This window comes from Drosophila willistoni, chromosome 3R, assembly GCF_018902025.1.
Source record: "Drosophila willistoni isolate 14030-0811.24 chromosome 3R, UCI_dwil_1.1, whole genome shotgun sequence".
Taxonomy (NCBI): Eukaryota; Metazoa; Arthropoda; class Insecta; order Diptera; family Drosophilidae; genus Drosophila; species Drosophila willistoni.
In genome coordinates, this window is record NC_061086.1 from 5,767,921 (window position 1) to 5,794,395 (window position 26,475).

Genomic DNA, 26,475 nt, shown 5'->3' on the forward strand with positions numbered 1-26,475 from the left:
CTGATTCTTCTTCTTCCAACTCAATACAATTAACTTCAGTGTCTTCATCATCCTGGGAATCATATTCCTCTTCTTGGCTTTCTGTTGAAACAGCATTCTTTCCAAGTGTCTTAGAAGATTCGTAAGAATGTTCCTCTAAAAGTTCAAGAACTTCTGCGGGTATTTTCTTCTTCCTATTTTAAATTAATTAATTAGCTCGTGCTTTTAAATTAAGGCTTGAAATAAGTGGGTCAGATGAGTCAAGTGCTCTGTTGAATACATCACTTATATTTTCCAACCGGCTGCACTTTCTAGCATGTGATATTCGATCGTTTTTATAAATTTTATTTCGAGCTTCAGAAGCGTTTTCTCCCAAAACTCCAACCGGAAGTATACAGGTGTCCATTATTTGATGACCATGCACCAAAATTTTGTGTATAGTTGGAGGCATTGGATACCAAAAATATTTGCCTAAATACATGTTAAATGTCTTCTCACATAGATCCTTAAACTTTCTGGAGTTCACTTTATACTCGCAAGAGATAGCAATTAATATTATATAAAAGTTTTTAAGAATTTCCTTATCAAAACTTAAAATGCTTGAGAAAGTATTAACATTTTCAAAAGCTCTTCGTGCTGTATTGCCATCATTTGTATTCCCACTTCCATTTTGTTTGGGACTGTCCACATTAAGACCCATTTCATTCCAAAGCCTTTTTGGATGTACTGTTTTCGTTGATTTATTTCTTCCTTTTCAGATCCCTTAACACGCCATTTTTTTATTTCTAGTCTGAATGATATTTTCAATACAAACTCCAGAAATCTAATCCATGCATGTAGAGGGCTAATTCCATATTGCAGACTTTTGGAATTAACAACAAATATTCCTGATTTGAAGTCAAAGGTCTTTAGCACTTGACTTGGCTTTGCTCCACATAATGGGCATACTTGGCATGAATTCGTACCAGTTAACACGTTTAAAACTTTTCCGCCAATTAACGTCATGTGGGGTTTATAATCAACGAGGATCCTTTTTTCTTTGAAAATATACAAATGACTTTGAAGATTTTTTATCTGTTCATCCAAATTAGATTTTTCTTGTAGTATGAGTTCGGTTGTTTCCTTAATAAACTGAAGTTTTAATGGCCGACAAAATCTTACAGATTGTGGAGTAGAATTACGCCAAATGACTTGATTGAACTCATCAACCAATTGTAATGGGATCATCGTTGTAACAAATAGTGAATGGTCTAATCCGATAAGGTCATTTTCCTGAAATTTCTGTTTGTAAATGCCTTGTCCAGTAGAACCATCGAAGCCGTAGCTTAACATCAATGTACAACGTGAAGAATTGGATATTTCAAGAACGTCTTGCTGCATCTCCAGAATACGATCCACTGTGTGGTTTAATAAATTTTGAAACGGGACTTCCACTTTAGTTTCGGAGTACATGATTTCTTCAGGTCTACATTTCAGCTTACTTTCTCTCACTTTTGCGTAAGGTGCATAAATGACACATCCTTGCTGTTTGTTAAGGGCCTTGATGCTCAGGGGTAAAATTCCCAAAATTTTGGCATAAATTAAAAAAAATTTTTTTGGAAAATCTTTTTTTTTTTATTTGTTTCTAATTAAAAACATTCCAATAAGTGTAAAAATTATTTTTAAAAATTTTTAGGGAGTGCCCTTAATGTTTTACGCTTATTCAAAGTCAGCTGTTTTAGGGTTGCATTGGTTATCGAAAAAAACGCGGGAAAGCTTCTTTGACTTTCAAAGTAAACAAAACAAAAGTCGCGAAGAAAACGCTGTTCAAAACTATATTGTGCAGCAAATAGGTCAGGAAAATCTATCGATGGATCAACAAAATGTAATTAAGCTTAAAGTAAAACAATTCGTCAAATTCATCAAATTTAATTTGCCAAAATGCAATCGGGTGGTGGAACGCTTTAAAACAAAGCACAAACGTTGGCTGGAGTCAAGTATCAAAGTTACTTCGAGTGATAGAACACTTGAAAGAGCAGGTCGAAAGCATTTAAACTATAACGATGCAGGTCCTCGTTTAAAACGGAAATTAGCATCTGAACTTGCTTCACAGAACGACAACTCGACTCCTCTTTTAATACATGCCGCATTGCTTTCGTCAAAAAAATTAAAAGAGACAGATACATCCTTTGTTCTGAAAAAAGCCATGAGCAACGAGAACTTAAGTGAGATTAAAAAAAAACTGGAGAAACGTGACGTGGAGGAAAATGACCTTATCGGATTAGACCATTCACTATTTGTTACAACGATGATCCCATTACAATTGGTTGATGAGTTCAATCAAGTCATTTAGCGTAATTCTACTCCACAATCTGTAAGATTTTGTCGACCATTAAAACTTCAGTTTATTAAGGAAACAACCGAACTCATACTACAAGAAAAATCTAATTTGGATGAACAGATAAAAAATCTTCAAAGTCATTTGTATATTTTCAAAGAAAAAAGGATCCTCGTTGATTATAAACCCCACATGACGTTAATTGGCGGAAAAGTTTTAAACGTGTTAACTGGTACGAATTCATGCCAAGTATGCCCATTATGTGGAGCAAAGCCAAGTCAAGTGCTAAAGACCTTTGACTTCAAATCAGGAATATTTGTTGTTAATTCCAAAAGTCTGCAATATGGAATTAGCCCTCTACATGCATGGATTAGATTTCTGGAGTTTGTATTGAAAATATCATTCAGACTAGAAATAAAAAAATGGCGTGTTAAGGGATCTGAAAAGGAAGAAATAAATCAACGAAAACAGTACATCCAAAAAAGGCTTTGGAATGAAATGGGTCTTAATGTGGACAGTCCCAAACAAAATGGAAGTGGGAATACAAATGATGGCAATACAGCACGAAGAGCTTTTGAAAATGTTAATACTTTCTCAAGCATTTTAAGTTTTGATAAGGAAATTCTTAAAAACTTTTATATAATATTAATTGCTATCTCTTGCGAGTATAAAGTGAACTCCAGAAAGTTTAAGGATCTATGTGAGAAGACATTTAACATGTATTTAGGCAAATATTTTTGGTATCCAATGCCTCCAACTATACACAAAATTTTGGTGCATGGTCATCAAATAATGGACACCTGTATACTTCCGGTTGGAGTTTTGTGAGAAAACACTTCTGAAGCTCGAAATAAAATTTATAAAAACGATCGAATATCACATGCTAGAAAGTGCAGCCGGTTGGAAAATATAAGTGATGTATTTAACAGAGCACTTGACTCATCTGACCCACTTATTTCAAGCCTTAATTTAAAAGCACGAGCTAATTAATTAATTTAAAATAGGAAGAAGAAAATACCCGCAGAAGTTCTTGAACTTTTAGAGGAACATTCTTACGAATCTTCTAAGACACTTGGAAAGAATGCTGTTTCAACAGAAAGCCAAGAAGAGGAATATGATTCCCAGGATGATGAAGACACTGAAGTTAATTGTATTGAGTTGGAAGAAGAAGAATCAGAAGAAGAAGATGATGAATAAATTGAAGCATTTGCCCAGGTAAGAAAAGCAAATTGAAAAAATATTTGATTGACCTATGCTAATCTATTTTGTTTTTTCTAGCAATCTAAATGAATCAAAACTAGCCTTAATGTAGACATCTAAGTACATAAATATATTTAATGTTTAATAAAATATATATATAATATATATATAGGTTATAATATAATTAACATAGCATATACACAACGAATATGTAAGCAACAATATTAATTTTAATATTAAAATATATTTTTAAAAAAGGGCGGGGGTGTGGGCGTGGCCAATTTCAAAATCCGAAATTACTAAAAACTCATACTAATATACATAAAAAATTTCAGGCTTCTATCTCTTCAGGGACAATTAATGCCAAAAATTCGGCCTTTTTACCCATAGTGCATTGGAGAAAGTCCTAAAATTAGGTTTAAAAATTACCTATGACTTTTTTCAAAATGAGCAATAACATCATGAATCAGAATTATTTATCATATAAAAGTATATATAAATTCTGGTTCCTCCATATAGCGTGTCATCTTGCTTCCTGATAATTCTTCTCTCATTATATTCCAGTTGGAAAATTGCGAGTCAGTGCCTAGTTAGAGATCAAGTTTTAAACTTCACAGCCGGAATAGTTCGTTTTATTCTATATATATTTAACACCGTTAGACCATTAAAAAAAATATCTCAAATGTTATCAGCCCATGGTAATCCATACAGCATTGACACGTGCCACTTGTTTTCGTTTAAGGACATCTGTCCCTGTGTGCTAATAAATAAGATAGAGTGTTAATGTTACCCAGCATCACGACAGCTCTATTTTGGGCCTTTCCCTTTTAACAATTTTGGTTATCAAATTGTATGTTATGGTAGCACTTGAACATTCAACTTCTTGAAAAATTTAAATAAAAATACAATGCCAACACAAAGTTAGTTTACTATAAAAGAAAGCTGAAGTCATTCTTTGGTCGACTAACGCAATACTGTGATACTGTAAATCGGAAAAGCAATACTCGGTGAAACATTTAATCTAAAAAAACTCGTATAAAGTCTACCTACATGCACACATAAATTGATAAATTTCTTGTATTGTCACATGTTTTGCTTTAAAGGTTTATCAAAGGCAATCAACGATAAGAAATAAAGTAATTGAGGCTATCAGCAAAAATGTATATTTAATGTGTCTTAGCTTTATCAAAGCGGATTGATTAATAAACATTTAATTTCATTTCTGTGCGCTTCCGTATTTGACGTGAAACCGAGAGCGCGTTTCGCGGTAGCTCGGTTAAAAAAAAATAAATCTAATTATAAAAATAAACAATATTAAGTGTAATATAAATCAAATGGTTTAGTTTAATGAATGAAATGAAAAATGCCAATGCCACTGAAGATTCAGGTCAGTAGAGCATTTTATAAGAAAATTTATGTGATTTATTTATTTAAAATTGTTATTGGAAACAAACAAAAAAAGAGAATTTGTGTTTTCGTAAAGAACTTGGTTAAAGTTGTCCTTTAGCTGCTGCATGATGTTGTCTGGATTCTGGCGGTCTTGTGCTTTTTTTTTTAGGATTCTATTAATTTGCCAAGAACTGATTGATCGTTCATCAATGTTCAGCAGCTTTCTACCTACTAAGTAAACCAGAAAAAATAAGACAATATGGTTAAAATTTTTTTTTATTTTTTATATGTATTTAAATTAAATTTTGTTTATGGCCTTTGTACCGTATATTGAATCGTCATTCTGGTCTAATCTTTATTGCAGATTCTTCCAACGAAGTCCCCTACGTGATAGGCGGCGCCGTTTTTGGGATTTTTATAGTCATTATATTGATAGTAGTAGTTGCTCTTGCAGTGATGTAAGTATGATATTTAAAATATGTATGTATGTACATACATACATATATAAACTAATGAGAAAAGTGAATGGCTTCTAAAGATGGCTAGAATTTAGAAGCTTAAACACTTGTGAATGCCGAGAAAGTTGTAAAAATGTCTTTAAGAATATAAAAATAAACTCAAATTCTTTTAAAAAGAATTTGCTGCTCTCCTCCCAATAAAACCTAAAAAGAAAGTAAACATACATATATGTACGACTGATTTTTTGCAATTTTTTATGCAATTAATAACTCAATCGTTTGAATATATGTATGTACGTATTTTGAGTTTAAGTTTTTAACCTCTTTTCGCACCCAATCTTTGATTCAAAATATTTGTTTATTGCCAATACACTTTATCTCAAACAATTTAAGTTGGCATGGAAACAGGTAACAGACTGTCTCGAGATATAATATTAGAATTAAATTTGCAAGTATTTGCGAGTATGCAAAAACAAAATTGCGGGCAAAAGACATCAAGTCTAATAGCGCTGAGGCGTCTGAGTGTATAACAGTTTCATTTCTCAATTGGTCAGTCTACGAATACATCCAAACTGAATTCTCTACACAAACAAGAACACTTGTATATGTATGCACGTATGTTTGCGTGTTTGTTTGTATCTATGATGGCGATGCAGACGTACATGCATAGGTAATAGAGTGAGAGAGGGAGAAGAGCGAATTCGCACCCGAATCACCTTCCTTCTCAAAAATAGAATATCATTTATTTATACACACGTGTAGCATGATGTATGTAGAAATGTATACATATGTGTACATCTATTGTTTTGCAACGAGATACTTACATACATACATACATATTTGACGTCAGCATGTCTGCAATGTAAGGGTGTTAGTGTAGATACATTTATGTACATATGTATAGGTTTCTTTATACTCAACAACAACAGTGCTTATGAGTGAGCTAGAGCTAGCGATTGTGGGAAAGAGAAAGAGTGATCTCTGTTTCTGTTAACCAAGTTTAACATTACGGTTAATATAACAAAATGTTGTTATCGATGCGCCTCCAGCTCGGTATGAGTTCGCATCCTTTCGCTCGATGTTGAATTCGAATTTTGTAAGACCGCGCAAAGGAGTTTGACCGTGGGGTGGTCTGATTTTTTGAAGCATTTAGCACTTATTATTTGTTTTATTTATTATTATTGTTATTAATTAGTATTATCATTTAGTCAAGAATACAAGTGTAGAACTATCAACATAACCATTTTTTACAACATAGGAGACAACTACATCCCATACTAGGATTTTATAGGTTAACAAAGTCGGACTTAGCCGTTACATTTCCATGTTTCCAAAGTTGCGCCAAATCTAGTGATGTGCAATTCATAATATTAACGCTATCGATAGTAAACAAAAACCATCGATAGTGCCATCGACAGTTTTACAGCTCTAATATTTAGCCTTTGTTCAGATACAGATACATTTGTCAGATACAGATACACTCAATCGTTCAACCCGAGGTGATCGCGTTGCGAGAATAGTATTCTCAAACACATATATACTATATATACAGATGTATATATGTATATTTTAAACTGTGAAAGTTATTAACAGTGACATTGAATATATAAAGAAAGAACAGTTTAATTAATTTCAACCAATAAATTGATACGATAGGCAGAATAAAGATACTAAACCAAATGTACTATCTTGTGGCGTACAGTTAACTAATTTTGCAGCCGAAAGGCTGCTATTACGACACCAAAACGGACGGTACATACATAAAAGACGTGCATACATATGTACATACATACATAGTTACATATCAAAAATAGGGCTATATGGAGGCAAGCCAAAAACCAACAACAACAACAAAAACGACAACGACAACGGCCACATTCATTCAACCCACCCAAAATGCCAACCCAAGTACAGAAAATCGATATTCTAGTCAAATTTTAACTGCTTGGTGCTGCTTACCTGAAACGCTAGCGTGTTTTTAGTATATTGAAGACCTTTTCACCACTCGCACTCGGGTCGAAAATTGTTCACATTTTGTATTTGGTGTGCTTTGTGAGATCCAGAAACATACATACCTACTAAATATCATATTAAGAGATGGTCAACGGTAACACTGGAACACTAACCATGCGTCTTGTCCGTAGTAAACTGCGTAAGCGCGAGGAGACGCTAAGTGCTGCCACCACAAATGCAACAACCACCATTGAAATCCATGAGGAGAATGCCAACACGGAGCAGCCAAGTATGGAACATCAGCAGCAGTGTCAATCCAATCCAGAGTCCAATAACAATAGCAAAGCAGCAATAGTTAAGAATAATAAAAATGGCCAACAAGTTACTTTTGTACGAACCCAAGGAACGGGGACCAATGACCATGTAAACGTTATTGATAATTCTGAGTGGACGTTTCCTCCAAAAGCGCCAACACCACACATCTACCATTGCATTAACCCGGTAAGTATATAATAAAACCTATGTAAACACATCCCCTCACATACATACATATGCGTATTTATAGATACAAGAGCCCTTCAGAAAGGAAACAATTTATATATAACGTTCTGTTTTCGCCAACATTGTTCATAAAATTGTAATGTATTTGAGGAAATAGTTTTGTAACACGCAATAGAAAACGGCGACATTTCTTTTGGGATTCGAAATATTGGATTTTGTTGCACAAATGAGTAGAGAGGGCATTAAGAATTTGACATATCGACAACTGAGGCTTTAATACGACTTGCGGATTTAACTTGTCCCCCTATAATGACGAATGAAATTATGATTAGATATTCTTTGAATTATGGGAACACCAGAAAGCTTGTTTTCCCTGTTATAAATTATTTCTGTTGACGCAAGCAAAGTATAAATTTATATACAAAATATTTGTGTATTATAAATATATTTACCTTCATCACGCTTTGGTTATTGAATGTAGCGCGCTGTTAATACAAGATGATCGCAGCGTGGACTGATGGATGACAAATATTGCGGATACATTCGCGAATAATTAAAACGAAACAAATCGGACTAAAGTCCAGCGAGTATATTAAAAGAAAGAAAAAAAACCTGTAGTCGTTACATTTCCGGTGTTGAAACTTCTTTTCTTTCAAAAGCCACGCTTTCTCCATATACATGAGTTCCTCAAAGATACTTCCGTACTTAAATTTGCTCAGTATCTACATGCTTTTGCTCATTGAATAATAATGGGTAGTATATATGTACATCGTTCATACACAATGATGTACACATGTGTCTATTTTTCCTTTTTTAAATTTTCAAAATATTTTGATTTTGTATCTTCACATTTTGAAAAAAACAATTCTGTTTGTATGTACAGTTGCAAAAATATATATTTATATATTTATACATACATGTGTATGTATGAGCGGATATTGTATTAGTAACGAAAAATGTGAGAGAGTTAAGCCACAAACGATACTATACATTTGTGAAAAAATATACATAGATACATACATATACACACACACACATTTGACTGCTCTCAGTTTTATGTACGACACGCGCTCAAATACAATTAGTATTGTATTGTAGTATATGTATGTACATATATATGTGGGTGTTTACATATATACATACGCACAGATACACGTTAAAATATACATATATGTATGTATTTAGGCAGTCGGACGTGGTTAACAACAGCAACGTTTCGTACAGATTTTTACACAAAAACAAAATACAAAAAAAGATCCCCACCACAGTTGACGAATAAATATGACTTTTTAATATACCTACTCGTGTGCATATACTAAATATTTAAATAATTTTGAAAGCGATATTAAGTTAAGTGGGAAATACATTATTTTCTGTTAATCATTAAAATAGAAGGTTGTTGTAATTGACATTTATATATATGTATATATTCCCAATCATTGAATCACCAGCTAAAATTAAAGCGGAATAAAACAAATCTTGTCTGTTTTAAATACTCTTGGGAACTATTATCGTTTGACATCATAGAAACAAACATCTCTGTCTATGTATGCATGTATTTATATGTTTCAAGCGTGTGTGTGTGTGTGTGTGCGTCAAAATAATCATTAACAACCAAGCCGTTTGTTTCTATGCGACCAAATTACCAAGTTTTGTAAGCTATAGTATAGTATAGAATATCAACCGACCGGAAGGAAATGCTCATTTCATGTGTGTGTTATATTTTGAATTTGTAGTAATTTGTTTTTTATGTTTTTCGTTTAATTTCAATATCTTTGCAGGAGTTATTGGTAGACAAAAGTAGCTTTAAAGGATTCCGTAAACAATTCAGTGGACGATTCAAACGATTGGTAGCTCGAAAACCGGAACCTGCGCCAGTGATACCTCCCGAATTAAAGCCACAATTAAAAACAATATACGTTTATTAAACTTAAAGTTGAAGAAAGTTTATTTAATACGTATGCACAAAAGTGGACATAGTTGGATATTATACTACTTTATTAAGCTAACCACTGCTTTGTATTATTATTTGCAAGACTTTTTAGTAATGATAATACACAAAAACATAAAAAACGACAAAAAACAACCTGCATATACAAAATTAAACAAAATACTAGCTTAAATTCTTTTTAAGCTTAATTAACTATGTACATTTAAGCAAATATTGTATTATTAGTTTACGAAAATACAAGAAAAGAAAAAAACCATTAGTATCGAGAAATTTTTTGTTCATGTTTATAAATTTCCTACTTATTAAAAAGGTTAACGGAGGTCAGATCACCATGTGTTAAAATAGAAGCATGTAGAAATACACTTTGTAATACTTCAATTGCATCGTAAGCTACAACACGATAACACAAAAAAATCTAGAAACTCCTCATGGTTGAACTTTCACAAATATACTTATGTATATACTTTGAGCGTCGTCATACTAGTAAAAGGCGCTCAGCAGCTGCAAAATGCCTCTGATTACAAGTACACATCATAATATACACAATCTGTGAAAGTAATTTGGAATGTGATAGTATTGTATACTATTTCTTTTTATTTTTTGTTTCTAACTGCTCAGTTTTCTTAAAGAAACGCTTTACAGTAATCACAAATATTATAAGTATGACCAATCCCACGGTTAATAATGGCGCCAGGTTGGCAGATTTAATATAGCCTTGTAGGCGTTCAAACACCAAATCGTTGCTGAAATGAACAGACGTTAATATATTGTTACAATATAACTAAATCACTTACATGAAGCTCGCCTCTGGTGGCACCTTTTCTGGGTGAGTTTGCTTTTGGAATCCGCTTTGAGCAAATTGGACAAAGGCTTCTGGAGTATAATCCTTCGAGTTATAACGATAGATTTTTCCCTGTCGTAGTCTGCATTAAAAAAATATATTATACGATGGACTTAAATTAAAATTCTTTAAACAAAAATGCTTACAAAATGAATTCAGGTGATGCAAAGACTTTTAGTCTTTTCGCAGTCGAGACTCCAGCCTCTAGCCTGTTGATCCTGGCGACATTCAATCTATGTTTTAGCTTGCCTCCGACAGATTCCCAAACGGCATACAAGCGTTGACAAAATACACAGTCTGCGGAATAACTGTAAATAAAATAGAATTTAATTATGTTTCTAATTGTTCATTACAATTTTCCGGAAACTTACAAGAAAATGAACCAATCCCCAGTAGTTGCTCCAGTTGAAGCTTGTGTTAAATGCTCAAAGTTCTCATCAGATAGCTCTTTGACAACTGGCTCTTGATTCTCATTAAAGAACTCGACGATTTGGTCTTCCTTGACAGGCCCATGGTAAAGGATGGGAATTCCTTGTCGGAAATATATCAATGCTGGCTCTTTAGTAGGATCATAGATGGTAACTAGATTACTATCTTGGGCCAAAACAATTTCAGCTTTTAAAGTTTCCTTGAGTTCATTCTGAATGTTGGAGACAACAATTTCATATTCCACGCAAGTCGGGCAGTTGTTCTTAGCTAAAGAAAAAAGACAAAATACATTAATTAACAAACAATATGCCATATAGGGCTATGTTATCGGCTGGTGACATCACAAAAGTGTATGAAGATGAACTATTCTTCATACTTAAAAATTAAAGTTTTATAACAAATGACATCATCGTGGGAAATCAGCATCATATTTTTGCTGCTTAAAGGCCAATGTGTATATCCATTTCCACTGGATTTTCATATTTATGACCAATAGCAAAGACAAACCGGTTCAACACCCATGCAAAAAGTTTTGTGAATCACTGTGCAACAACAATAGTTTTACTTACTAAATAGAGCGATGACATTTCCTTTGCCGGTTAACAAATGAATCAAATCCGTGTCATCTACACGATCTATGTCGGAGGTGTATATTCCATTTATGAATAAACATAAAGTTATAAAACAAACTCCAATTAATTTACTAACAAACATTTTTTTAACAAACTTTCCGCGAAATAACCACCAAAACAAGTTACGAACAGTGCTGCCAGTTTAGCTATTTTCCCACTATTTGCTGGCGAATTAATAGCCAAATTCATTGGCTATTTTAACAGAAATCGTCTTGATGAGTCTTTTTTGAGTCCCCTTAACTATTAAAAAACGACTAATCTCATAAATGACCCTTCCATATGCTCAAAGTATGATTGGTTTGAAATACAAAAACGAAATGCAAAACAATCGCCAAATGAGCATGCAGATGATTAAAATATGATCATTGCTTGGTTTTGCTTTCTTACTATGCACTCATAATCTGCTTGCTTGGCTGATCCAAAAGCGATTCTTATCTAAGCACATGCCGAAACATGCAGTTGAAGTGGAAGTGCAAAGTGCAAACAATATATACATATATATCTATTTACTCTTTTTTGTTGTTATTTTTTAAGATCACATATGTATAATAAATAAAAATTATATTAAAAAACAAATTATTTTCGTTGCAAATTATTGAAAATTTTATTCGAATATGAGTCAGAAATGATTAAAAGATGACTCGTGGAAGACTCTTTTATGATTAAAAAAAGAGTCGTAATCTTGATGAGTCGCGGCTAGGGTACCATTTTCTCCCGACGAATGGGTCATTTATGATCAGAAAATGAGCGCAAATATGAATATTTTCAATCGTCGCGCGACTCTATGCTCTGTCAACTTCAAAAATGCTTGCTGGGTAGTGGGAAAATAGCTAAATTACCAGCATCACTGGCTACGCAACAGATGAGCCCAACTCCAACTTTACTCGCGAACTCCAACATGTTCAAGCGGTTTACTCAGGCGTTTTTTTAAAACGCGCTCGTTTTACTCACGCGTTTTTAACAGCTCGACCAGATCATTCAACCCAGCAAACATAAAACCTCTGGCATACGCAACACTGTAAAAATGTGGCAATATTTTAACCAACGTTTTTTCAAATTATATCTACAAATTGCGGTTAGACTTAATACCTGCCAAATCAAAGACCACAGTGCGTGTTGGAATACCATATAACCTTTAGATCCGCAAAAGTACATTTTTTGGCCACGCTTGTGATAATAGAAAAACATTTTTATGCCTCTCTAAAAAGCCAGCCCAACAACGAGATTGAGGTGAAGATTTAAATTTCAGATAATTTTGATAGTGATGAATCATTGGCTCTAATTTGCATAAATAATATTACATAATGCATCTGATTTAGAAAGTTGGAATTGTTTGTTTTGTTTATTTTATATTTAGGTATATGTAATTGTGAATAGTGCACATAAATAAATTGAAATAAATAAATGCTTTATGGCTTTGATCTTAGTTCAATATTAATATGTAGTTGTTGTGTGTTTAAATAAAACACAAATTTTAACTTAATTCAATGGAACACCATATGACGTATGCTCATTGAATGATGTTGGTAAAACAGGGGATACGTGGGAGGTTTGGCTACCTGTGGAACCACTTTCACCTGTACCTGACCTAATATCGATCAAGCCACTGCCATCGAAAATCTGGTTATCTGATGCTGTGTTTATTTCATTTAGGTTCGGGGTTTCGATTGGTTGGCCCTTGTTTTCGTCGCGTGCCTTGTATTTAATGAAATACACTTCGGGCTTGCTAGTTTTAAACGTACTCTCTTGGATACTTTGAATTTCCTCCAAAGTAGGCTCATCCGGCTTCTTCACCAAGACATAGATGAGCGTCTTTTCCTCGGATTGTTGAGCCGCCTGAATTTGTTTTTTATAACTTGAAGTTGCAGGAGTTGGGGCTTTGATGAATACAATTTTATAATGTTTCTTTGGCGGTAATTGCGGCCCATATACCAATTGCTGATGCTTGCTGCTGCTCTCTTCGAAATCCTCGGGAGGAACATGAACGTAGATGTGCTTTTCTGCTGATGGATCCAGTGGAGTGCTGGCAAATGTTTGCTGTATAACTTGGCCGAGTTGTTGATTTTGCTGAAGTTTCTGTCCCAACTGAGTTGCAAAATGAGCATTTTGTTGATACTGATGCGAAGGACCAACGTTTGGGGCTGTGTTCGCGTATCTTACGGGATACGCCGGCACCTGAGCAGCTACAGGAATGGGGCCTCCGTTGCCGAATGACTGCCCGTTGTTTGATACTGTGTAATGATGATGTAAATGAGATGATTGGAAATTCTGGTTTTGAGGCACCGGCACAGCTGCTGGACGGAACAATTGTGGACCCGTCTGTGAAGTTGCTGAGCCGCTGGAGTATGAAGAATGTTGGGTTTGAATGGTGCTTTGTGAGTTTTGCTGGAACTGAGGTGCTTGGATTCCATTAGGCACAACTCCAGGTGGTTCGATTCCATTAGGCAAAACTCCTGGCAAAGGAGCTGCATGATTATTTCCATATACATAAGGGCCCCTGTTTGGTGGAGGATTACCACTCACATAAACGGAATTAGGAACAGGATTGCTAGCTGCTGTCTCGAAATTGTGTTCCACATTTTTATGATTTTGATGGTTTACAATTCTACCAATCGATTGTGCTTGTATTAGAGAAGCTGCATGATGCTGATCCGAGCATGGTGATATGGGTATAAATCCACCACGTTGTCCATTGCCATGAACGTGTCCTTGTGGAGCACCGAAAACTATGCCGAAATATCCAATAAATAATGCGTACCTTAACATTGTTAAGGGAGCGAGATTTGACTTTAACGAGATGTGTTCATCAACTGACTTTTTTAGCGAAATGTAATGAATTATATATACATATATTGAGACCCAAAGAAAGAAAAAGAAAAACAAAAAATACAAAAACAACTTTACAAATGCAAAATAATAGCAGCCACAAGAGATGGAGGTGGAGGAGGTAGGTGGCCAAAAAACCAGAAAAGACTGTAAAAGAGAAAGAGAAATTTATTAATTGTTATTAGCATAAAAATCGCTTATGCAATCATTTGTTTTGAAATTAACATAATTTGAAAATAATGCCCCAGTGGACTCATACTTCTGAAGGGGAACTATAAGGTCACGCATACTTACCTAAATCAAATGAAAACACACATTAATGGTCGCTCTGATCATCGTGGACAGGGACAAGTTCCTGACATTGATGTTCTTCTACTTGTATGGTAAGCAGACACAGCGAAGTTTCCAAATTACCCTGAGAAATATTTAAGCATGGAACGCCAGCGGGTTGAAGCATCGAAAGATCACCTGCTTCAAACACATCCATTCCGTTGGCATATATTCTTGAAAAGTCATTGGTATAAGAATGGATCGGACAAGCCAACCGTTCCAATTGATTATTCTAGAAATAAATACTAAATAGTCTAGTTCAAACTTCTGTAAAGTCTTCAATAATACCTCCTCCTCCAATACTACAAAATATTGAGTAAGCGGTTGATAGTTAACAAATTCATAGGTATCGCCAAGCGACCGCAAAAAAAATCCTTGTACACAGTATCGATAGCCTTCGGGAATTTGCTGAAGTCCTCCTTTGGGTGAGTCCATCATTCTATATACGATTTGCGCATTAGTCAAGCCATCAAGAAATTCTTTAGCCTCAGATGAATACTTGTCATTCGTGGATTCACTTGACTTTTCGATGGCTGGCAAAATTGATTTGGATTCGTTTTGACTCTCAATAAGCTAGAAAAATCAAAATGTTAAATATTTTAAACTATAAATAATAAAGGAGCACACCATTTTAGTTAATGATTTCTTGCTTTCCTCTAATACTTTTAAAATATAGTCTGTAGTTTCTTCGTCATCGTCCGTGTCATCTTTATTTAGTCTTGGTTCATGGTGGGTGTCAATAACTTTAAATAAATGATCTGGTATATCATAATTTTGTTCACTTCCAGCAGACATTCGTAATTTTGAAGTCGATCTTCTCTATTTAATAATAGGATACATATAATATTTGAAATGACATTAATTCCGTTGACTACTTACTTTGTTTGATTCAGAGTCGCTGCTGCATTCAGGATTGCAATACCATTCGGTACTAGCGATCATAAGATCCTCTTTTCTGGGTAAAAAACATTTACACCAAAATAGAAAAGGAAAAATAACGAAAAAGAAAATGTTAACGAAAAATTTTCTTGCAGAAGAATCGCAATCATATATCCTTCCAGGCTGAACCGTTTCATAACCACAACGATTAATTGAATCGAAGCAGAGTCCAAGAATAGCCTTTAATAGACCTGTTGATAATGAATAATGTGGCTTATATATTTTTAGTTTTGTATACAAATTCCTTACTTACCTAATAATAACAATATTACTAAGAATATAATAGTAAATCTTATAATCCTACAATAGACATCACATTCTTCATTCTCGTTATCATTTTCGTCCATAAGGCATACGTCATATTTTTCATTACCAGGTGGGCAGTTTAGGAGCAATCCCGCTTCTCGTTCATTTGAATACCCCAATCTATTACATACATTGAAATTTATATGAGTTTCTAGTTTCTCGATACAATGGCATTGACATCGCCATATACAAAAGCATCTTCCCTGAGTTTGAATCTCCATAGATCTTTTTGCTACTATAGATTTGCTGGAAGCATTTGCTTTGACAATCACTGTAAAAATGAAGTACATTAATTATTTGAATGAACTACTTCTTCTCTTATAAGTTATCCCCTTTCAAAACTCACCATCGCATTTAAATTTGGAGTTTCTCTTTGACCTCTTTGTAAAGGGTAACAAGAACGTGATCGTCTCGCCAATATGGGGCAGAAGCATTATCGTAACTTTGCTTTTGCTTGATGAACACTCCGACAGCGGACAATTGCTGAGGTATATAAAGAACTCTTTAGCTTCCAGGCCTTTATTGATAACATCCACTAGAATTTGAAGTGCATCTTTTGTAGTGGCATCCGTAACGATTCTAGAAATTTTTGCCTTGTAAATATTTTTCACTATTACCGCGTTTTCACGGAATGGCATTTTAATTTTAATACTAAATGCTATTAAAAAAAATAACTGGGTAAGATGAAGTAGGTATTGCACTTGTAATTTTAATTTACCTGGCACTTTGTCATCTAAGACATTTAGGCATAACCTTTGATCGTTATTCGGGCATTTCTGTAATGGATTTAAAGAGGTGGGAAAGTATCCCAAGTCAGCAATACTTTTGACTGTCATTTTATTCATATTCGATTTCTTTTTGCGTTTTTGAAGAGTATCTTTAATTACATACTCGTTTATATCATTTTCCGAACAATCAAAGAGAAAAGCATTATCCAGTGTATAACCAAGTTCATTTAAATTACAATTTTTGACGCTCGGCTTTTGCTTTGGTACCACAAGTTTATGATTTTGAAGATATAATGATTTATCCATTTCCAAAATATCGACATGCGATGATAACAAAATTGACAAGTTTCCGTTTGCAAATATTCCCGATAGACTATTTAAACTACCAAAAAGATCAAATATATAGAAATAAAATAAATAAAATATATATTTACTTACGTTATTGAAGGCGTAATACGCCACCAAGTTTTATGACGCTTTCTAAATATTCGCACGTTTGTGGCCAAAAATGGAAGCGGAATACTCATGTTATATATCGAATAACTTGAACTTTTTTTACTATAAAAGATAGAAAAATATATATTTTTATTCAAAAGATGCTAGTTTTAGTAGATTTTATTACCATGATTGGGTTAAGGCGCGAGTTGCCTTTGTCGATTCACATTTGCAAAATTCGGAATTCGTTAAACAGATGCACGAGTGTGGACCAGGTTTTGCATTATAATTCTTGACATTGTCATCGCAACAATTGCAAGGATTGACATTATTGCATTCATGTATTTCTTGCATATCTATTGCACTTCGATGCGGCAAAGACTTTCCTCCGGGTTTTTTGGTCTTTCCCCCGCATGTATCACAAGGAATGGCATCATTTTCTCTACTTTGAAAATTCTCAAAATTATTGTCATTGCTTTTTGCAGGATTTAGGGGACCAAGGACATAACCAGGTTTCCCATCTGTCTTTTTATTTTTTCCGCCACATGTATCACAAGGAATGCCATCACTATCTTTAGTTTGAAAAATCTCCAAGTTATTGTCATTATTTTTTAAATGATTTAAGGGACTTAGATCATAGCTAGGTTTCCCTTCTGTCTTCTTATTTTTTCCTCCACAGGTACCACATGGAACAGCATCGCTATTTTGAAAATTTTCTATAGAACTTAATTGGAAAGCAGGTTTTCCATCAGTTTTTTTATTTTTGCCTCCGCAAGTATCGCAGGGACTTTCGTCATTTTCCTTCATATATGGATTTCCATCTAAATTGGAAATGTCGTAATCAAGTGTATCTAAAATAAGGAATTTGAAACCAATTATGTTTTCTACTACTAGAATTTATATTTACTTCGCTTTCTTCGTTTTGGCGGATTAATATATTGATAGTGATATCGATTTGATGGCATTGCACTGTATTGCCGTTTCAGAAAACTGCTGGAATATGGCCTAGAATATGGATCGTCACTATATTTGGTATTTGAGTATTTATATTCCCCAAAAGGTTGATTTTCTTCTAAAAATTCAGCTTCCTCAGGGTTTTTAATATTATCTGAAATATATATATACATTATCTAAACTCTTGATAAGTTTAGGAAATTATGGAATTGCTTACATTCGTCGCCTTCGTTAATATCAAAAGAATCAAATTGTTTATTTTTAAAATACGGTTGAAATTTGAGACTATTATGGGTGGAATACATATTGTTTTTTGAGGATTCATACAGGGGAACCCTATACTTTGCTGTCCTACTTTCTCCAGATCTGAAGTCATTGACGTTGAGTTGATCTTTGTCTCTAAAAGTTTCAAATCAAATACAGTCATTAGTTAAATAATATTAACTCCTACTTACGCAGATAAAAAAGAATCCATTCCCCTAGATAACCATTTCTGATCTGTTGATGACCCCAACGGATTATTAGATGGGTCATAATATTTGGTCATCCATTCCTTCTCTCTACCAGTTTTTAATTTCTAAACAATCAAATATTGTAATTAATAATTTAATTGAATGAATATTACCTTATTCTTTGCTGTAACAGGTTTCCCAAATACTTTCGGATAATTAAAATCGTTTACTGGCTTCCCATATGAACTCGGTTCATTAAAGTTATCAACTGGTTTCGTATGTGCATTATCATTTAAAGGATCAGTATTATAATAATCTGAATTAGTTTTAAATTTCTATCAAAAAATAATTATAATTATACGCAATTAATAAAATTTCAAATAATTAATACCAAATTTATATCTGCCACTTCTGATGAATCAATATCACCCTTTCTATAATCTTTTCGATTTAGATGTTCTTTTGACTCAAAGGGATTTTGAATTCCTTTTTCCATATTTTTGACTTCTTCAGGTTCATCCACTTGTGTCTTCTGTCCAACATCTCCAAAGTCTCTTAGTTCTGGTATTATAGTTGAGGTAGTAGCTGGATCTGTGTAAAATGTAAGCAGTGAGCGATTTTTATAATTCAAAGATATGTATAAAATGTACCATTTGGAGGCGTTTCGAGAATACGAATGAGTCCCATTTTTGAAAGAACATTCTCTGTTAATTCCTTAGTTAATCTGACATCATCATCTACATTTTTTTTACTTTCATTTATGGTTTCAGATCTTCGGCGATCGAACTCATTTCTTGCTTTTCTTAAGAATTTACCTCTTGGGACTGTCTGACGTTGCTTTCTTTCTTCTTGAATATAAATTGTTTGAACATCAATACTTAAAGGCCAACAAAATGCACTTACTGTTTTCGAAAGCAAATTTTGATTGACTTCTAATAGATTCACTAGATGATACTTCGCTCGTGCATTTTGTAAGATTGACATTGACAGGACATTGCACATTATCATTAATACTAATCGTCTGGTTATACATAGTTAAACCATTCAGTTAATACAAAAACATATATCAAACTAATTACTCACTTTTTCATATTGGAGTGGATACATAATTATTGGTTCACCACGATTAATGACAATCAAATAGGGTGACATTAATTTCACCATTGCTTGTTTAATTGGTTCATAAGCTTCGTCCACAATTAAATACTTTTCCAAATTGTTCATACTGAAACTTGGACTAATATGAATATTAACCATTAACTGAGATTCACAAAATTTTTTCGTATTTTTATTTGTATGGCATTTTAATAAAAATGAATTTAAAATAGCCGACGTTGTATGCTCGGTAACGCATATCGCAAAGATGTAAGAGTTGAAAATATTTAACATGGCAACTAAAACTATATATATTCTAATATTTTGATTCACTTTTATCCCATTATATAGCATCTTCTTTAATTATTCGAAGAAATTCAAATTGTTTGCATTGTAATTAAAATAATTTAACTCCAGGCTGTCTATATACATTCATATATGTAAATTCAATGCAAAGATTTTAGTTTGAGTAACTCCTGTAAAATGACATATAAAATACTTTGATAGCAGTAAATTGATTAGTCATCCACTTCAATTTTAAGATCGTCTGCATTTAGCATTAATGTGGTAAAATAATCTTCATTCAAGTCGGGTTCGTCAGAAGGTGAAAAAGTCTCCTCAACGGCAGCATTAAAAGTAGTTATTACGTCCTCATCATTAATGCTTTTAATATCTAAAGAATCGTCGGACTTTTTCTCTGGTTCTGGTAGTTTCTTGGCAAATTCAATATTTCTTGCTGAATCGCTAGTTGCGGCAATTATATATCTGTCAATTGAATTGCTGTCATAATGACTTCCATGATGATCCAGAATATGTTTTTCTATGTTCGCTGCATTTAATTGCACGAAATTACACAATTTACATTGATAAAGATATATGACGGTTTGCCGATCATTATAAACATATAATGAATAAATTTTGGCGCTGTTGCATGTCTTTGATCTTCCAATATGAGCCAGCATATCCTCTTTATATGGTTTTTTTAATTTGCAGTAACTGCAATAAAACGCATATTCTCCAGTATGTGATGAGAAGTGATTATAAAAATGAACAAACAAATCTCGAACAGTGTCCTTGCAAAATGCACAAACTAACGTATAGTGATTCCCATTTGCTTCTTTTTGTGCTATGGGTGATTTGTCACGCAATTCATTTAGAATCTCCTCAGTTATCCGGGACACATACGACTCAACTTTGTGAACTCGCACAAAATGATTTGTCAGATCGCGTGGTTTTGAATAACAAATTATACATGTTTTTGTATTCTGTTCAGTCATGTCAGCATCATTGTTCAAAATAAATATTTGAGAGCCAGCTCTTTTAGTTTCATCTTTTGACGCTTTAACTGAGTCTCCATGTTTTTCTTTGCGGCCTTCTACAAGTTCAACATTAAGCGTAGCTGAATTACGGTTATCATTGTTGTTTATTTTAATTTTATATTTTTCCAGCGTTTTGGGTGTCATTCTTTTTAAAAGTACATAAGGTCTTTTTCTAAACATTTCTTCGTGATCTCTATTCGCAAGTGTATTTGTTTGAGTATTCTTTGTGCATTCTTCATTTGGCTTTGGCTCTTTAGGTACATTTTCAATGCAAATTTTCTCGATTTGGTTTTGAGAATTGCTGGTAATATCATACGGTAATGTGTTTCCTAAAATGACAACATCCTCCTCGTCGGAGCTATCCAAATCTATGTGGTCAATTTTGTCTTTAAAAAGATCATGTATCCATTCGGGCACCCCCTAAACAAAATAATCACAGTTAATATTGAAAAAAAAAATTATTAACAGTTAAAAAAATTATAGTTTTCTACCTTGTTGGGTAACAGTCTCGAATATTGCACTCTGATAGACTCCTCAATCAAATTGGCAATTTTCTGGTTAAACCTTGAAGGAAAAATCAAATATTCAGCATACAAATATTGACAGTTTACTCCATGTACATACATAGAATGAATTATAATTTAATACCTCTTGTTAGTGGTTATCCAATACAAAATTTCTTGAAATTTTATATTGTGCTCTCCATTTTTTAAGAGATAGCGAATAAAAGGTACGTATTTTTTGAGATATGCAAGCTCCACTGTATCCATATTTGCTGAAATATATATGTATATGTATTTACATTTTTGTTATTATTTTCACAAAGGAATTCGTTTATCGTTATAACTGTTAAATCGGGGCTTTGAACAACGGGCACTCTAAGTCTGACGTATAATTTCCCAGTGATGTGGAAATATTAGATCTCGGATAACTTTTTAAAAAATTGTTAAACGTATCCTAATACATATGTAGATATATACATATGTACATATTTACATACTTAGAAATGTTTGTCGCTACATACAGTGATTGAACATGAACCGATTTATGACAGCTTTGATATACACATACATGCATACATGAAAATGTGCTTATCAGCTTTAAAATTCTTGCCGGCACAAAAAAACTATAAATTGAGACTCGAAATTGCCAACAAATGCATTTATCTGTCCACTGGGCTTAAACAGAAAAAATACGGAACTAATTTTTTTAAATTTAAAATTTTCAACTATAGCAAAACACTACACACAAATTCATTAATTTTGGGGAATTTACGCGGTCAGCCGAAGACTTTTTTAGTGTGACTGTAATAGCAAAAGAAAGCTTCTTAGAGATGGATGCGTGCTCGTCCCAGCTAAGGCTTTCATTCATTAAAAGATATAAATGCGTTATAATTTATTGCTTAATATTCATCGTTTTCGTGCTTCAAATTTTGTCACGTGCCCATCACTGTTTTACAAATGTAGATAGCAAACTTAAATTGATTTTGCAGACGGTCACACTGCTGAGATCTGGTGAAATATTATATTATTATCTTTTAATTATTGAACAAGGATGAGTGTAGATGTGCACGTGCTGTTGTTTGCCAAGTGCCGTGAATTAGCTAAAACCTCGACAGCAACAATCAACGTACCATCGGAAATACTGGCTTCGGAATTGCTCGAAAAACTTGTCGAGAAGTTTGACTTAACTTCTATTAAGGACAACATTATTCTTGCTCTCAACGAAGTATATATCGAAAACCTTAACGATCGCATAGTATTAAAGAAAGGAGACGAAATTGCTATAATTCCGCCAATCAGTGGAGGCTAAGGAGCTTAAACAATATGGATCACATTGAATTAATATCAAGCCCCCTTGACATTACAACTCTTTACACATTATTAGGCGATCCAGGATGCGGAGCATCTTCGGTATTTGTGGGCACAACGCGTGATTCGTTCGAAGGAAAAAAGGTAATGGTGTGCACAGTTCAATTAAAGTTCCATTTAAATTTTAATACTGAAATTTCAGGTATTATCGTTGGAATACGAAGCATATGAGCCAATGGCAATTAAAGAAATGAAAACCATTTGCACGGATTTACGTGCAAAATGGCCTGATCTGAAGCATATTGTCATATATCATCGGCTCGGTTCAGTCCCGGTTGGCGAGGCTAGTGTTGTCATTGCCACCTCGGCCCCTCATCGGTTATCAGCTTTGGAATCGGTGTCGCTTGCGGTGGATCAATTGAAAACTCGGGTTCCCATATGGAAAAAGGAATTGTATGAAGGCGATGACCCTGCCCAGTGGAAGGAAAATAAAGAGTCCCTGCGACCCAGTAAGAAGAGAGCTGCATGAACTTTTACATATCAATTGTTAATACAATGTTTTATACATAAATATATCTACAATTTTCAGAACATTCTCAGGTCACATCGAATCGTTTTAATTTCGCCACATGCAAAATTGAAAAACAGAATGAAAATATATCGGATAAACTAGTACAAATTAGAGTTCATGATGACGAATTAAGCAAGCGTGTCGAATGTTTCGTTAGGAGAAAGCGAATGGAAATAAATATGCTCAATGTAAGGGATTTTACCCAAAATCAAAGCCTTCCTCATGTATTAAACAACGAAGAAGCTGAAGTCTCTTGTGCCCGAACCCAAGGGGCTGTAATTAAGCAAGAACAATCCAATTGCCATCTCAAAGGTATATTCCAATGTCTATGATTTAGGCGGTTACCCCATGGCAGACTATTTCGGGGGAAACTTTGCCACAAAGGGTGCCAGATTGATTATTCTAGACAGTATCAAAAAATTCTTAGAAAGTTTTCTCGAGTGCATTGTAAATAGACACCTTTTTAGATGGATCGTTATCAAGTATGCTTGTATTTATCACAATCTCTATTACAGTACGTCGTGTCAACAATAAAAGTGGACCCCAGCAAATGCATTTGAGACCAAACTATGCCCAAGAGCTAAACAAGCTAATGGGATCGAGTGAAAGCTCCTGTGATCCAAGTGGACAAGTGCAAAACGATTTGGCCAATAATCGTTTGAGAACTATAGAGTCATATATGGGCCTAAGCGCAAATAATCAAAGTTTGTTAAGTCGATTAAAGCAGGTTGAAAATCGCATCTTGTTGTTAGAGTCGACATCTCCTGAATACAATCACTTTGTAAGTATTTTTGATATTCTTTATTAATTTCAGGAAACTTGTATACTTATCTTTATTTTTCATCCAAAGACAAATAATTTAAAGCAGCCAGATTCTGAAGAACCGAGTCCGAAAAGACTTAAAAGAAAAATCTACTGTGCTGAAGAATTAAATAACCTTCTAAAAAGTTTCAAGGATGAAACCGGAAGTTAGCGGGTTTATATTAATGTATAAATTATTTTTGATAAATTAAAGTTATTAATTGAAGTATAATTCCAGTTATAATGAAAATAAACGAGAAATTCATTTAGTTTCTATAAATGATGTATATTTGTTTCATCAACATTCCAAACTATTTTCAATAGTTAATATTTAAATGCATAAATGATGGAAAATTCAAAATGTTTAAGTCTAAGGAATATGAGTTAGCATGGCTGACTATTTTAGTAATTGAATGTCAAGCAACACAGACACCGTGTAGAAAAACCAAAAAGGAGTTTTAGGAACTCCTCCAGAAATATGCAATACCCAAAATATTTATGGGGTATAGCAGACAGGGTATGGTGTCTAGGTTGCTTAGGAAAGAGTGGGGAATTGATCTTCGTCATCAACCTTCAATGGTTTGCCACCTGGACGACGTTTATCTCCGAACTTATTAGCTCCGGCCACTGGTGCTTGTCGCTCAAATCCGGTGTTGTTGTTGTTAGGACCAAAGTCGGAGCGAGGACCTCCGGGTCCGCGCGGGCCAGGCCCACCGGGTCCACGAGGGCCCTTACGGAAACCACCTTTGCGACCGTCATTGAAGTTAAATTGAATATCCACAATACGCTGAAGACGTCCCACACGCTGAGGATACATTGATGGATCATATTCAAATTCGTCCTCACTATTGGATTCCTTCTTTTTGTTCAATACGACCATCTTCTTCCATTCCGAGTTGTCAACACCTTCGCCGGCCTTGCGTAGATTGTAATTGGGCTTAGCACGCTTATCAGTAAGAGCCTTCCATTCGTCAAGAGTCATTTGCTTGGCTTCCTCTTCTTCCAGTGTGTTGTTAGCAGGTTCGCCAGATTGTTCATTTGCCGAGTCATCCTTGTCCACCACTGGGGCTGATTCACCAGTTTTAATATCTTCAATGTCCTGTTTGGCAGAGCCCCAGTTATGTGCACCACCGCCTTCACGTTTATCCACTGCCTTGATGCCTGCAAAACACCAAAAATTCATTCAAATATTAACAAACTATAATTTTATCATAAACAAGATAATACAACTTTATCTCATAAAATTGGGCATAATCAAGGGTAATGTAATTTGTGACCGCCATTTAAAGGTCACAAAATACATATAAAACGTAAAGGCAATGCATATGTAGATATAGCAGAAAAAGCGCGTCAATTTATTTATTTACCTGTTTTATCGGAACCTGACTGACGATCAAATTCGCGCTTTCCGAATTTTTCACCATTGCGGAAACGTGGTGCCGGCCCACCGCGATTTTCGCGATCACGGAATTGACGTTGGGGCAACTCATTGCCGAATTCCCCGCCACCTGATTGGTTATTATCGCGGAAATTACCGCGGTTGTTGCCTCTCATGGTGCGTGGTTCACCGGCTTGTCCGTTTGATACAGCATTTTTGTTGCGTATCACTTGTCCACCAACAGGCGCCGGCAACTTTGCCTTTGGCACATTGGTGCCAGCTTTAACTGGTGCATTCGTCTTATTATTTGGCACAATTGGCTTATTCTCCTTTTCAGGCTTGCTCTTCTTCTGTTGTACAGTGGCCGGGCGTTCAGTTTTCTTTTTCTCGTTGCCAGCGCCGGCACCGGCATTTATGGCCACTGGCACGACTGGAGCTCCAGCGTCATCGTCCATAAACAATAACTCATAACGATTATTTCCTGAACTGTCCATGATTTAAGCAATACTCAAAATTAAACGCTAACCTAAGGATGACAATGCTTTATTAGGATTAGTTTTCGATGTATTTAGAGCAAGAAATTCGAAACGGAATACTTACAGTCATTTCATGGAGAAAGGAATGAGAAAATGGCTTAACGCGTCTTAACTTTTATCCTATATTTGACAAAATACCAAATCCTGAAAAATATCGAAATGCTATCCAGTGTGAACCTCTAAACTAGTTCACTTCAATTGCGTCTTGAAATCTGTTGTAAATATATGACGCACATTTTATTTAAGCTATGCATTTTGTTTTAATCCACAGAAGCTGAATTTTCATAAGCCTTTAATTATTCATTTTATTTTACTTATTTTTATACTTTATATGATCTTTCATC

General features: G+C 34.3%; 6 protein-coding genes across 12 annotated transcripts; 3 read left to right on the forward strand and 3 right to left on the reverse strand.

Moving 5' to 3' along the window:
- The first annotated feature begins 6,809 nt into the window (after positions 1-6,809).
- On the forward strand, positions 6,810-10,004 carry LOC6650910. The gene is made up of 2 exons (XM_002072936.4): positions 6,810-7,797; positions 9,579-10,004. The coding sequence occupies exons 1-2, from the start codon at positions 7,441-7,443 to the stop codon at positions 9,723-9,725; spliced, it is 504 nt and encodes a 167-aa protein (XP_002072972.2). The 5' UTR covers positions 6,810-7,440; the 3' UTR covers positions 9,726-10,004.
- Positions 10,005-10,304: 300 nt separating this feature from the next.
- LOC6650911 (thioredoxin domain-containing protein) lies at positions 10,305-11,806 on the reverse strand. The gene is made up of 5 exons (XM_002072937.3): positions 11,588-11,806; positions 10,961-11,285; positions 10,736-10,897; positions 10,543-10,671; positions 10,305-10,491 (listed from the first exon to the last, which is right to left on the reverse strand). Exons 1-5 carry the CDS (start codon positions 11,730-11,732, stop codon positions 10,332-10,334), a joined length of 921 nt encoding a protein of 306 aa, XP_002072973.1. The 5' UTR covers positions 11,733-11,806; the 3' UTR covers positions 10,305-10,331.
- Positions 11,807-13,269: 1,463 nt separating this feature from the next.
- Positions 13,270-22,353, reverse strand: LOC6651375. 7 transcript variants are annotated; one of them, XM_047010097.1, is made up of 21 exons: positions 22,059-22,343; positions 21,683-21,809; positions 21,526-21,598; positions 19,704-21,454; positions 19,524-19,641; positions 19,271-19,465; positions 19,012-19,211; positions 18,794-18,955; positions 18,624-18,745; positions 18,386-18,567; positions 18,122-18,322; positions 17,402-18,065; positions 17,218-17,337; positions 16,770-17,161; positions 16,398-16,709; positions 15,999-16,322; positions 15,686-15,936; positions 15,434-15,625; positions 15,095-15,379; positions 14,771-15,038; positions 13,270-14,623 (listed from the first exon to the last, which is right to left on the reverse strand). In XM_047010097.1, the coding sequence occupies exons 4-20, from the start codon at positions 20,067-20,069 to the stop codon at positions 14,793-14,795; spliced, it is 4,332 nt and encodes a 1,443-aa protein (XP_046866053.1). In that variant the 5' UTR covers positions 20,070-21,454; positions 21,526-21,598; positions 21,683-21,809; positions 22,059-22,343; the 3' UTR covers positions 13,270-14,623; positions 14,771-14,792. The 7 variants fall into 7 exon arrangements, with proteins under 7 accessions (XP_046866053.1, XP_015032333.3, XP_046866051.1 ...); XM_015176847.3 differs by having other exon boundaries at positions 19,271-19,468; XM_047010095.1 differs by having other exon boundaries at positions 19,271-19,468; positions 21,659-21,809.
- A 195-nt stretch (positions 22,354-22,548) lies between these two features.
- LOC26530258 (molybdopterin synthase sulfur carrier subunit) lies at positions 22,549-22,846 on the forward strand. The gene has a single exon (XM_015177015.3). The coding sequence runs from the start codon at positions 22,589-22,591 to the stop codon at positions 22,844-22,846; it is 258 nt and encodes an 85-aa protein (XP_015032501.1). The 5' UTR covers positions 22,549-22,588.
- A 14-nt stretch (positions 22,847-22,860) lies between these two features.
- LOC6651376 (molybdopterin synthase catalytic subunit) lies at positions 22,861-24,496 on the forward strand. Its single transcript, XM_002072940.4, has 5 exons — positions 22,861-22,989; positions 23,048-23,354; positions 23,435-23,728; positions 23,932-24,197; positions 24,267-24,496. The coding sequence occupies exons 1-5, from the start codon at positions 22,861-22,863 to the stop codon at positions 24,387-24,389; spliced, it is 1,119 nt and encodes a 372-aa protein (XP_002072976.1). The 3' UTR covers positions 24,390-24,496.
- On the reverse strand, positions 24,483-26,223 carry LOC6651377 (plasminogen activator inhibitor 1 RNA-binding protein). The gene is made up of 3 exons (XM_002072941.4): positions 26,196-26,223; positions 25,585-26,121; positions 24,483-25,378 (listed from the first exon to the last, which is right to left on the reverse strand). The coding sequence occupies exons 2-3, from the start codon at positions 26,087-26,089 to the stop codon at positions 24,753-24,755; spliced, it is 1,131 nt and encodes a 376-aa protein (XP_002072977.1). The 5' UTR covers positions 26,090-26,121; positions 26,196-26,223; the 3' UTR covers positions 24,483-24,752.
- Between the last annotated feature and the right edge of the window lie 252 nt (positions 26,224-26,475).

Excerpts from the sequence above, each read along its gene's own strand:
- LOC6651377 (XM_002072941.4), bottom strand. The coding sequence starts at position 26,089 with ATGGACAGTTCAGGAAATAATCGTTATGAGTTATTGTTTATGGACGAT. Across the intron at positions 25,379-25,584 it reads GTCAGGTTCCGATAAAACAG|GCATCAAGGCAGTGGATAAA; the intron begins GTAAATAAATAA and ends GGTGTTTTGCAG.
- LOC6651375 (XM_015176847.3), bottom strand. The coding sequence starts at position 20,069 with ATGCTATATAATGGGATAAAAGTGAATCAAAATATTAGAATATATATA. Across the intron at positions 19,469-19,523 it reads AAAATTTGCTTTCGAAAACA|AAGAAAGAAAGCAACGTCAG; the intron begins GTAAGTGCATTT and ends TTTATATTCAAG. Across the intron at positions 18,956-19,011 it reads AAGTGGCAGATATAAATTTG|AAATTTAAAACTAATTCAGA; the intron begins GTATTAATTATT and ends ATTTTTTGATAG.
- LOC6651376 (XM_002072940.4), top strand. The coding sequence starts at position 22,861 with ATGGATCACATTGAATTAATATCAAGCCCCCTTGACATTACAACTCTT. Across the intron at positions 23,355-23,434 it reads TAAAGAGTCCCTGCGACCCA|AACATTCTCAGGTCACATCG; the intron begins GTAAGAAGAGAG and ends TACAATTTTCAG. Across the intron at positions 23,729-23,931 it reads ATCCAATTGCCATCTCAAAG|TACGTCGTGTCAACAATAAA; the intron begins GTATATTCCAAT and ends TCTCTATTACAG.
- LOC6650911 (XM_002072937.3), bottom strand. The coding sequence starts at position 11,732 with ATGTTTGTTAGTAAATTAATTGGAGTTTGTTTTATAACTTTATGTTTA. Across the intron at positions 10,898-10,960 it reads GGGGATTGGTTCATTTTCTT|TTATTCCGCAGACTGTGTAT; the intron begins GTAAGTTTCCGG and ends TTTTATTTACAG. Across the intron at positions 10,672-10,735 it reads GCATCACCTGAATTCATTTT|ACTACGACAGGGAAAAATCT; the intron begins GTAAGCATTTTT and ends TTTTTAATGCAG.
- LOC6650910 (XM_002072936.4), top strand. The coding sequence starts at position 7,441 with ATGGTCAACGGTAACACTGGAACACTAACCATGCGTCTTGTCCGTAGT. Across the intron at positions 7,798-9,578 it reads TCTACCATTGCATTAACCCG|GAGTTATTGGTAGACAAAAG; the intron begins GTAAGTATATAA and ends ATATCTTTGCAG.
- LOC26530258 (XM_015177015.3), top strand. The coding sequence starts at position 22,589 with ATGAGTGTAGATGTGCACGTGCTGTTGTTTGCCAAGTGCCGTGAATTA.